This window comes from Silene latifolia, chromosome 7, assembly GCF_048544455.1.
Source record: "Silene latifolia isolate original U9 population chromosome 7, ASM4854445v1, whole genome shotgun sequence".
Taxonomy (NCBI): domain Eukaryota; kingdom Viridiplantae; phylum Streptophyta; class Magnoliopsida; order Caryophyllales; family Caryophyllaceae; genus Silene; species Silene latifolia.
The window spans coordinates 107,968,666-107,981,097 of NC_133532.1; the positions used below are offsets into that span (position 1 = coordinate 107,968,666).

Below are 12,432 nucleotides of genomic sequence, written 5' to 3' on the forward strand. Positions count from 1 at the left end.
TGAAGCATATGGTTCTACTTGTATTGACGTGGTTGTCAACTTATGGTCTTCTTAACACCACAAAAGCCTTTCAAATGTCACATAGATATTGAAATGTTAACTTGGACCACTAGTATAACGTAATGGCTAAAACCTACCATTTTTTGGTTTCCAATATAATAAAGTTGGTTGGTGTGAGTGATAAAGACTCCCATATCTTAAACAAATTCCTGACTCTTGCGAATGAAAAGACCAAACTTGGGAGGGGTTCACCCATTCAGTTGCCTTCAAACCCCAAAGAAGAATACCTCATTTGTCGGTAAGGAATACTTCTGGTAAAAAAAAAAAAAAAAAAATTGGTTTCTAATATACCAATTTAATACTTTGGCAATAGTCTCTTTATGTCACCAAAAAATTAAACATTCTTTAAATCGATCTTATATTTTAACTTTAACCGTAGTCTTAAAAAGGAATATAAGCATTCGACTTAGATAAGACTTCAAGTCTTCAACACAAATTCCAATAATGCGGATGAAATTTTCAACTACTTGATGCAATTTTCACAAGTCTTGACATCGGATTAATGTTGTCTTAGACTTGATTTTAAACTCTTAAAGAACACAAATTCTCATTTTTATTTGTGACTTTTCGTCACAAACTTGCCACAGAGGAATTGTGAAAGGACACAGGCGAGCTTAAAAGAAACAAGCAGTAAATAAAACACAATAGTACATTAGATGCAGAAACATTCCATAAAACGACCAGCTGGCCACCTTTTTTCTTCCTTAGATTACTACTGTAACATGTGGACCCCACATACACAGATTTTGTTCTCTGAAAATGAAAGAAAAGGAACGATCGAGAAAAACAATTAGTCTTGCTGAAGACGGATCGGGGTAAGTGACGGGTAATGTCACTCACAAAACGGATAGGGGAGACAAGGTGGGGGCACCCCCATGTGCTTCCATCTCTCCTCTATTTGGGTCATTTATGAGAGGAAATGATATCCGTCACTCCAAAGTGATGGATACATGCCGTCTTCAATGAGATTTTGTACGAGAAAAATATGTCAAGGATAGATTCTCATCTTAATAATTTCCTGTGGAATGTGTTGTTACAATCACATTTGATCACCAATTCTGTATTACCTTTGCAAGTTAACAAATTTAGACATTCCTATCATATGATCAGTACTACATAAAAAGAAAACTATCAATATTTAACCGGAATCAAAATATCACCGTCACAAAATTGAAAGATAACCAAATTCGGAATACGACATATCGAATAATGCACTGTTGGCATGATGGAGATGTCAACCAGTAGATGGGTCAGAGTAATCTTGGTTCAATCATTCTCATCGCTAACCAACAACTCATTAGCCATAAATTTTCATATCAGACCGTCTCATGGTAAGATGATCGAGACTGACCCATATTCATTAACTCAGCCAAAATTACTGATGATAGGATTGGATTTGGTTATTGAAGTAGGTTAAGAAAACTATTGTGTATACGGTTGTAATAAAATGGGTCGGACTTGTGATATATTAGTATAAGACAGTCTCATGCTAAATGAAAAATCGGACTTCTACCCGCTTGACCATGACCATTAAAACCCAAAAAAACATATCACATGGAGTTGATTGTCATGTAGTAGGTGCATTGCAGTGAAATATATCATATTTATGTGTAGTAGTCGTCAACAGATATATGACATAGATTAGGTACCTTAATACATCCTTTGCATTTAAGATCTGAAAGAGACCTTCCTCTTCTTGTTAGACTGACCGGTTTTCTTCAGGTCGTTTTTCTTCCTTTTCTTTATCTGCTTCTGGACCGCCCCACCCATCAACGCAGGCTGCTCTTTCAGAGCAAAACTCCTAGCCACATGCCCCAAATGGAGTTTCTTCACCATGAAGATTCTTTTTAGGTCTCCTCTATGTGCCGTATATGCTCTAACCCAAGAAAGAAACGCTGCCTTGGCCATATTTTTCATCTTTGCCTGATATTAGAGTTCAAAGAATATAATACATCAATTTAACAGAACAAATCAACAAAGTACAAGTCAAGGTACGCTGATAACATGTTCAGTATTTGTGTTGCTACTTTTAAATAATTTTTCTTTTCAAGTATGAGAGGGATCTGGATTAATTAGTTAATTGCATTGCCACGAGCAATCTCAACTAAAAATAGAAGAAAAATCAAGTTCTGAGCGAAATGTGAAGGTACAGTAAACATTATGTCAATGACAATAAGTACAGTTTAAGTCTTTAAGAACAGTGATGATAACCCCCATCACTATATCTATAGCTACAAATTTGACGTTTTGAATGAACCTCCGGCCAGGTGAACCCTCTTTACTCTATGAATGGTAAATACAATGAAAGAAGATGAAGCGGCTCAATATTTACTCTCTTAATTACAGTAGTTAATTGCGCAGAAATGCATTTGTGCTAAGATTTCTGGAATTTGAATGTGAAAACAAAAAGACAATCACCACTACACACTAAATTCCCCTTCCTCAAAAGCACAAGTTTTAAGGAATACAATACATAATTGTAAAAAATATGCAAGTGGGGGCAAAACGATGAATTCATATACAATGTCGCTAAGGACCAAAATGCGTACGTCATATACAACATTAAGAAAAAGTTGGCTAAGACAGGACACCATACACAAAAAAACTGCCACCGATCCCGACAATGGTAAATATGGTGATTGATGCAACCACTCTTAACACTTTATATAGGACCCATGCAAAACCAAGTCTTTCTTTTTTCGCCAAGGGATCGTGTTATTCGTGTATGACAATTCAGATCGCTAATCTAGTTATCACATGCTCAAAAATTTACGATCCCGACTAAAATGTTAGTGCAAAGAGTGTAAATGATGAACAATGTCAAACAGGAAACTTGTAAACTAAATACACTACATAAGGAGTTTCACCTTTCACGGTGAAGGTCAGAGTTTCACCTTTCACGGTGAAGGTCAGAGTTTCAATTTGACAAAAATACTTGAGCAAAAATCATGAAACTTCTATTGCTAGATTCCTAACTCAGAATAGTTTCAAAATTGTTACACCTGTCCAACACTCCGACACCACGTGTTTGGACTCTAGATAGGGGGGTTTGGAAGGAAAGGAAAGAGGCACATTTGATGGGAAACGGAGGGAAGAGATTTGAAAGGAAGTAATTTCCTTTGTTTGGTTAGCAAAATGAAAGTGGAGGGATTTGGAGGGAAGCAAAAATGGATCCCTCCATTGCCTCCTACAAGGCAAATTAATCCGTCCAACAAAGGAGATATTTGGATGGAGAACTTACTCCCTCCATTCACTCTCCCCTTCACTTCTTGGTCAAACGGCACTCTATGATGTTTAGGACACAAATTTAGTAAGAAATATAGACGAGCCACAACCAATAAATAAATAAATAAATAAAGATGTACATATACCTCTGCATTAATGAATCCCTCGAGAGTCTTCTGAAGACCTACTACCCAGGGATGCATCTCAACTGAAACAAACCTCTTTCCAGGGTGCTTTAGCCCATATGAAGGAAAGCTATCCAAAACTTTCAGAAGTGGATATTCTGTTAATGACACACCGTGTTTTTCCAAATCTTGCAAATACTCCATTTCTATGGGTTGCAGAAATAACAATGAATCTCCTTTTTGTCCCAAGCGAGCTGTTCTGCCAACCCTGTGTCACATAAGAAGCAACAATAATTGAAACCAATGGCGTATCGCAAACCTGAGCCATAATTTCCACATAAAAGAAAACTAGAATCTTAATGAAACCACATCAATTTCAAAATTAAGTCGGCTATTGGCTTGTGACTTGTGAGTAGTAACAGGATCAGAACACTCAAAGGCCTGGGCTGCCACCTTAATTGGCTTGGGCCTGCAGTAAGCGTCCAGTAAAAGGGGACATATTACAACAACATCAGAGCCTTAATCCCAAAATGATTTGGGGTCGGCTAACATGAATCATCCTTTGGAACCGTCTATGGGTGAACACACACCTCAATGCGAAAAAAAAGAAAAGAAAAAGTGAAAACAAAAGGGGACATATTGACAATAAAAAAACAACAAATAAGAAGACGGTTTTACAATCAGTTATCGCGATGCTATTTCACATTTGGAAATAAAACATCCTCCAAAGAAAAAAAGTAAAATGACCACTAATGATCTAAAATAGTTCACTAAGTAAAAAGGATCAATGCCAACAATATAATGGTCAGTTGATCACAACATTATAAAATTGGTAAGTAGTTGAGATGGTCATTTTTCACTCTAAAAGAATATACAAAATGTACAAGCGGTCACTTTATTTTGTGAGTAAACTGCTTTTGACAGTAAAATGGTCTTACAATAAATTTAATTTTAAGACCGTCTCATAAATGACTGTCAAAAGCATATATACATGAGGAGAGAATAGTGTAGGAATAAGTAATTATAGAGAATGACCACAAGACATAGAGTTAGTGACCGTAATTGGAAAAAAATGAGCAGTGTCAAATTGTCAACCCACAGAGAACCAATCACACAAATGACTAATAAAAAAGGATTGACAATTGCGCTTAACATATGGAATGAGTAAGATGCAAAAATGAAACCATAAGACATATATCACAATTTGTACTTGTATAAACACACCTATGGACATATTCAGTGGCTTCTCCAGGGGAATCATATTGTATGATGCATTTAACTTTAGGAAAGTCCAGGCCTCTCGCAGAAATATCAGTAGACAGCAGAAGAGCAGATTTTTCTGTTTTAAAAGCATGACAAGTGGTTCTTCGCTCTTCATTTTCCATGTTTCCGTGTAAGCGTAATGTTTTGCAGTTCAAAAAGAGCCTTTTTGATTCTGTTTCTGAACCCGAACCGGGTGGCCATTTAAACTCCTTAAGAAGTGTATAGTGGAAATCCACAGCATCACATGTTGAGAAGAAGAGCACAACCTGTCCATTTACGATAAAATTAATTACATATCAAGTGAATAAAGCAGATAGTGGCTAAGGTCAAATTCAGGGCATAATTACGAAGTAAGGTTGATAAGCTATTAAGCACAGCTTAAAGATACAACTGAAACAAATAGTCAAACAGCCAACAATCTTTTTTAACTAACGATTGATATTTATAGAGTAACTAATAAGAGAGGATGCAGTCTATGAATTCAAAATGTACTGTCCCATTTAACCTAGGTGGTCAAATGACGACTGACACAAATAATTCTTATAAAGCGATCATAAGAAATACTCCATAGTTGGTAAATCAAACACAACATACTCCCTCCATCTCATGTAAGTGGTCTGCTCACTTTTTCCCCTTGGTACTTCTACATTGTCTAAGTGTTTTCCTTAAATCTAGTGCCATGATGGAAAGTGAAAGATATCAATAAAAATGTAAGGAGTATTTACATAGTACCACCACATATATTGGAGAAATTCAAGGTCAAGGTTAACACTGATTGAGCATCACAGTCAAATTGGGGACAATACATCGGGGGCAGAGCCTGGAGGTAGCACCTCCTAGTACCAAGGACAGAGTGGAAAGGAAGAACATATATCTAGGGGGTACTAAGGATGTTAATAAATCAACAAAACGAGGAAGCTCACATATAGTGATCCACAAATTCTGAGAAGAGAAACATAAAGAAAACTATGGGAGTAAAAGAGCTGCAATATTTGTAAAAAAAAAAAAAAAGATAAAATAAAACATACCTTTTGGGTTGTTTCCCTCTCAAAAAGGTTCTTTAGAATTGAAAGAAGTACCGCAAGACGTGAACCGCAAGGCACTGTTGGAAAAGAGGGATGCAATTGAGTTTGTGATGTTAAGAGAGCATAGGACTGATGAACTACAAAAATACCATCTGTTCAAAAGTACCTTTGACATATCTCTGAATTAGTTGAGATGGGAGGTTATAATCTCCAGTTGAGGAGTCCATAACACTCCCAGCTTGTTCTAGCCTAGATCCTACAGATCCATGGTGCTCAGGAGATGTACTTTGATGAAGCGTTTTTTCAGTAAGACCGATTAAAACAGGATCTTTCAAACTAATTTTAGCAAGATGATTAACCTTTTCATTTAAGGTAGCTGACAAGAGTAGATTTTGCCTTTGGAAACTAGAACCCACACTTTCTTGATCTAGTGGTTTGTTTTGCCTTGAGCCAAGTACATCTAATATCTCTTGGATTTCTTTACCAAATCCCAGTTCTAGAATCCTACAACACCACGAGTTCAATCAGATATGAAGTGGCATAAGTAACAAGCATTAATGTTGCGTTACAGGTTATTGAAGAGGTATAATGTTACCTATCTGCTTCATCAAAAATTAACCACTGGAGATTTGCATGCAAGAATGATGATGTATGCTTCAAATGATCCAAAAGGCGACCAGGAGTTGCGACAAGTATAGAAATACCTACGACAAACAATGTATGGGAAATTATCTCAAGGATATGCTTTGATGATTCATTAGACAAACTTAGCACCATCTTGAGAGCCATAGTACTCAGACTCTTCATATCACCTCACATACCCGTGACACTCGACACCGAAATCATGGGTATGACCTTGCACACTTGAGGCGAAAAACACGAGATTTTTTTTTTTTTTTTAAATGGCCAAGTCCGACATTTAGACAGGCTTACCAAATACATATAGGGAAACAGAAGTAAGTTGTTCGGCATCTACTAATTATTCCAAGAGCTTTATTGTCTCAGCCAAAAACCAAATTCCAGCACAATTAAAGTAGTCACAGTGGAAATATTTATTAACATCAAGCTGACAGAAAAAATGCAACAAGAAATAAATGCTAAAAGGTAAAAAGAGGTTCCAACAAACAAGTTTAAGCATTTTCTTTGACAAAAGAGTGATAGTCAGCAAATTTTCTTGCTTCATAAGCTAAAGGATAAACAAGGTATCCTGTAACTTCAGGAAAAAAATAAGGACACCAGCCGCAAGCGAGTATATGAAATAGAGAAAATCACGAAATTAATTAAACAGATAAGCAAAAGAAAGTCATACAGGAATGACTCTCAAGTTTACAGGAGAAATATATTATTATGTCACATGTAGGTTTGAGAAGTATGACCATTTACATATAACTCCAAATGACTTCAAGAACACCCGAATGCTTCAGGCTCCCCGCCTACGGCAAAGTAGGGAAGGCAAGGGAATTTAAAAATAAAAATACTAAACGTTTGCATCACGATGTGATAGCATGACAGAAGAAATAAACCAATAAATTAGAAATTTATGCATTTCTGACTTCAATTTTAGCAAATAAATGAATTCTAAAGTTCTTCACCTTTGTAGGGGCCTACACCTCTACAATCCTTCTGGTAACATCATCAAGTTAGATTCATGCAACCAATACCAACTAAAATGTATTTTCATTTAAATACTGAAATCAAGTAGAGCATCCAAAATCCCGAAAATTTGTTATCACATTCACTGGCTGCTCAGAAACCATTCAACCAAATCAAAATTAACATGACGAGATGAGAAAGGTTGGTTACACGATCACAGAGTATTTCAACCTAGTGCTAGATGAACTTATGGTTTCATATATTTGTTAATACATGATCCAGACAGTGACATGTCCAATTAACGTATTTTGGATCATGACAAACTCAAATGACATAGGCAGCAGAGGGGAATTGTAGACAATAGGCAAAAGCCCAATCCAGCCCCACCAACAATAATACCACTCACTGAAGCTTCAAAGGGATATCTCCACATAAGATGTTGAAAGGGCTAGTCACATGCCAAACATCAACCCATGGATGTGGAAAGGGTTATTATTTACTATGTATTTTTTCAGCAAGGAAACTAGATTGCTTCTACCAACACTCTTTGTTATGGATGAAAAAGAAGTGTGAAGGCCTAAGACTCTCAAACTACCTTGAAGGGGAATGCCATGAGAGACATCCATAGGCTCAAAAACCACGGCAACTTTAGTTTCTCACAAAAGGTGTGAAGAAGCACAACCTCAAGAACAAATGAGGACTGTACTAAAAATTCTACTAGCATTGGAAAGGCAAAATTAAAAGCTTAAACGAAAGCTTCATTTAAATTACTTTCTCCATGATACACATTTCTAACCAAAACGAAAGCAAAATCAGCCTTTCTTTTCCATCATCAAGAACAAAAAAAAAAGAATAAAATGAGTCCAAGAAGATTACAGCTGAACACACACAAGTCACAAGGTACTATACGAACCCTTGAATGTATAAGCGTCAATATTTTAGTTAAAGAAACAACACCCTTCAAGATATATTCTCCTTGATAAAAAAAAAAAAAAAAAAAAAAAAAAAAAAAAAAAACATGAAAAGTAAAACAGAAACTTCGTGATAATCTTATCAAAAGATAAGTAACCACAACAAAGAACATGTAGACCTCTTCACATAAATTTTTATAACAAAATAAATGGAGAATGCAACGATAGTACGGATTCCTAGTAGTTGATACTAACCTTTACGTAGCCTTGCCTTCTCTTTTGACCTATTTTCACCGCCCATTAGATATCCTGGTACTATCCAATTATATCGATGCAGCACTTTCTGAAGGATTTCATAGACCTGCGTGCATAGCTCACGCGTTGGCACGAGAACCAATGCTGTGACAAAAGCATTAGTGAATATTGCAACGAAATGACATGTAAACCAGTTAAGAATGATATCTTTCTGGAAGAATATAGATTCACAAACAATATCAAAAATTAAAGAAGATATAGGTTAATGAACTTATTAGCTTATTTTTACCAAAAATGATAACAACTAAAAGGACCTATCACCATACTCTAAATTCCAAAGCTAAATAAGTGCTCAAAAGGGCTAATGCTGTTGCGAGAAATTTCACAACCAAAAGAGACAGAGAGCCACTACGCCTGGATAGACGATGTTGGTGGTTGTTACAAGTGCCACGATAATAAAAAATGTCCAATAAACTATAGAAAGATTAGTTTTAAAAGGGGCAAGGTGCAGTAAGACGGGGAATATTCGAAGCAACAAATCACTAGGTGCAAGGCAAAGGCGCGCGCCTAATAGACACGAGACACTCAGTTTTTACAAACAAATTTGTATCTTCTAGATAACGTTCCATGCAATATTCCCGCCTTTTGGATATTAAAGAGGGTTTAGTCTTGTGACGGAGTAAACATTAGGAACAATGTGTCAAAGACGACGGCATAAATGAAAGAGAAGAAAAAATACTGAAATATTGCATAGTGGTGTGCCTCGTCTATAAGGCGTACTTAAGGCACACCAAGGCGTTTTGGTTAGTGTCTCGGTGAGTGTTGGGCTTCGGCACGCCCAAGACGTTCTTTTTAAATTTAAAATACGGAGGAGAAGGGTAAATGGACAGTGGATGGAACACGAATAACATATTCATCCTAACTACATGTTATTCAAGCATATAAGGTATAACAGTCAGCTTTTCTCATAATACCAAGAAATGAACTGCTTACTCAGTTGAAATGTGTGCTAGATAAGATCAGGATGTTCAAATTCCTCTAACCCATCACCCATGTGAACTACTGAAAGAACAGTTATATTTTGTCCATATAAGCATATACATAAGAGCTAGAGAAAGCTTAAACAATCACTCATACAAGAGTTATTTTGCAGATGCAGGGCTTTCTTGTCCTCCCTAAAAATTCACTACAATATTGCAGAATGACAACCCTCATGGGCTCATCGAGAAATATCAACAAGTTTCATATTTCCATTGCAGATTGATCCCCTTTGATTTAGCTTGCTAAAATTACGCGTTTGTGTACAAGATGAAACACATTCTACAATCACAAAGAACTGAAGCCTACATTAAACCCTAATCCATTATCATTAACCAAGGTTGAAAGAACTCTAACACAAATCTATCAAGCTTCATGAGCATGCAAGTTGGTCACTATTAATACACAATATTCCTATCAATTTGGAAGAATGACCCTCAGGACTTCTTTCCAAATAACACAAATCCATAAACATAACAACTCTACAAATACGTGCGAAACGAGGAAAAAGTAGTAATCGCATACCAAAAGTTCCATCAGCCCTCTGGATTCGACGCTGCAACAAGTGATGAATAATTGGAGCTAAATACACAATAGTCTTGCCACTTCCAGTTTGTGCATTAACAAGTCTAACATACCCATTAAAGAAAACCACACAACAAACAAAACCCACTTCACAAAATCATGTATAATTTCCAAAGATTCAAACTTTTTCAATTTTATATCAAAAAAAGGATACACATGGCGGCCTGATAATATTACAGGAATAGCTTCAGCTTGAATTTGGGTAGGAGACTCAAAACCCAACTTTTCTACTCAACAATTAAACAAGATAACATCAGAAACACTGTAATTGTAAGAAAAATAAAAGAATTAAAATTAAATAGGAGAAAATGGAAAGAGATACCTTTGAGCTCATCGCAAAGAGAAGATTGGAGACCAAGGCTAGAAAAAGAGCATGAAGCAAAGACATCATCAGTGTTGTTTTTGAGTTGCTGTTGCTGCTGTTTCTGAGATTTCTGGGCAGTCATTGTTTTACGCAGCATTGTTGAGTTGCAGTTTGTTTATGCTGTGTGTTTCGTTTGCAACGGTTTGGAGAGGAGGGCGAAGGGAGAACAGTCCAGGGTTTATTCAACGAGTTTGGGGTTACACATTTTTATCCAACTTTAGGCCTAATGAATAATGATGATCACAAATTCTCATTATAGACGGGATATTCGGGCTAAATATCCACCCACTTTAAACATAAGACAAGCAACAACTTGCATGATAGAGCCCATAAATGTCATTACTTTAAGCATATTTGACCCGTCTTTCACTTTAGACCGATATATCCGTCTACAGTAAGACTAATTGAATGAGATAGATTTGAGACTATTTATTTTTATTTTTTATAAGGTAAGAAACTAGATTGATTATCTGGTATAAGACCAACTTATCTCATCATTTCGAATGATTTAGGTAAGTTGAAACCACCGGCTTTCAAACCACCTCGAAAGAGGTGAACATGAATGTACAATAGAAGTCATAACGTCAGCAACTTTGTTGTCTTCACGGAAGCAATGTTTAATTAAATTTCACATCCTTGATAATACTAGAGATTTCCCAAGGAATTTGCCAAATACTACGAATTGAGTTAATAAAACATAAATTATCACCCTCCACAATAAGCTTTGAGATTCTTAAATATTTAGCTGCTAAAGCGAGAGCTTCCGCAACAAGAATACTATTGGATCCGCACTTTTTTGCTACTAACAAAATGACATTACCATTATGATCTCTTATACAATATCCTAAAGCAACTTTATTGCCTTCTATTCTCGAACCGTCAAAATTTAGCTTTATTAAACCGTTTCTAAGTTTCTCCCACCAGATTTCGTCCTTACTAAAATTGGTTTAGTTGACTCGTCTTTTTTCAGGATTATTGAGATCCGTATGTCTAGTGTCGTTCCAGATCTTAATGTTATTATTACATAAAGTAATAAGTTTGTTGATATTGATATGGACATTGTTAAAGATAATGTTATTTCTATAAAACTAGGCATTCCACCATATAAAGATAGTCTTAATGAAATCATCTTTTGGAATTGAGTCTTTGAGATAATTGAGTTTCATTACAAAACTTTCACTTGCAATATCATCATATTTTGACAAAATATTGTTAAAGCTAGTAATGTTCATGCCTTGGAAAACAGACTCAATCAAGGGACATTTGTAAAAGAAATGATCTTTGTGTTCAATAAGATAGTTGCATAAAACACAATGAAGTGGGGCATTAACATGACTCTTGAGCAACCTACCTTTTGTTGGGAGGCCGTCAACACAAGCTTTCTAAATAAACAAATTTAACTTTGGAGGAATATTCAGTTTTCAAATCCACTGAAATTCACATTTGTCAAGAGTTTGATCGAACAAACCTTGCGCTAACCATGTTACTGTTTTGGTAGAGAAATTTTCATCCACGGACAACCCCAAATGAAGGTATCTGGAGTATCATTATGTGGCAGTGAAATGTTAGTAATCTGATTTACAATATCATTATTCACTAAGTTCGATAATTTACAAATATCCTATTGTTAATCAGATGTTATAAAATCCCCCTTACTACTAAGAGAATAAAAATTCTCTTAGTTTTCCCTCCAAAAGGCATCTAACTAAATAAAGTAACAAGTAAAAATAAAAAATTCATTACATTGTTATCTTTTCAATTAATATATTCTTATAATTAAACTCTAATCTTTTAATTAAAATTCATATTTGTGAATTTTTCATTAAAATGCATAATTTATTATGCAATCATTTCAATTTTCAAATATATTATTTTTCATCAGTTACACTCTAAAATTACGCAAACTTGTTTCTTATGCAGTATTTAACATAATTATTGTCATCACTTACACCCTAAAATTATGTAAATTTGTTTCTTATATTACCCTT

The 12,432-nt window shown here is 35.5% G+C and overlaps 1 protein-coding gene across 3 annotated transcripts; it reads right to left on the reverse strand.

Annotated features, from left to right (window-relative positions):
* Positions 1-556: 556 nt before the first annotated feature.
* Positions 557-10,669, reverse strand: LOC141592494 (DEAD-box ATP-dependent RNA helicase 17). 3 transcript variants are annotated; one of them, XM_074413195.1, is made up of 11 exons: positions 10,403-10,669; positions 10,235-10,307; positions 10,021-10,124; positions 8,458-8,601; positions 6,294-6,402; positions 5,865-6,202; positions 5,702-5,775; positions 4,635-4,939; positions 3,432-3,678; positions 1,710-1,983; positions 557-813 (listed from the first exon to the last, which is right to left on the reverse strand). In XM_074413195.1, the coding sequence occupies exons 1-10, from the start codon at positions 10,539-10,541 to the stop codon at positions 1,729-1,731; spliced, it is 1,788 nt and encodes a 595-aa protein (XP_074269296.1). In that variant the 5' UTR covers positions 10,542-10,669; the 3' UTR covers positions 557-813; positions 1,710-1,728. The 3 variants fall into 3 exon arrangements, with proteins under 3 accessions (XP_074269296.1, XP_074269295.1, XP_074269294.1); XM_074413194.1 differs by lacking the exon at positions 557-813 and adding an exon at positions 1,010-1,078; XM_074413193.1 differs by lacking the exon at positions 557-813 and having other exon boundaries at positions 1,645-1,983.
* Between the last annotated feature and the right edge of the window lie 1,763 nt (positions 10,670-12,432).

Bases quoted from the DNA above. Each gene is read 5' to 3' on its own strand.
- LOC141592494 (XM_074413195.1), bottom strand. From the start codon at position 10,541: ATGCTGCGTAAAACAATGACTGCCCAGAAATCTCAGAAACAGCAGCAA. The intron at 8,602-10,020 runs GTATGCGATTAC...CTTTTGTCACAG, and splicing joins GAGGGCTGATGGAACTTTTG to CATTGGTTCTCGTGCCAACG. The intron at 6,203-6,293 runs GTAACATTATAC...GTGGTGTTGTAG, and splicing joins ATTTTTGATGAAGCAGATAG to GATTCTAGAACTGGGATTTG.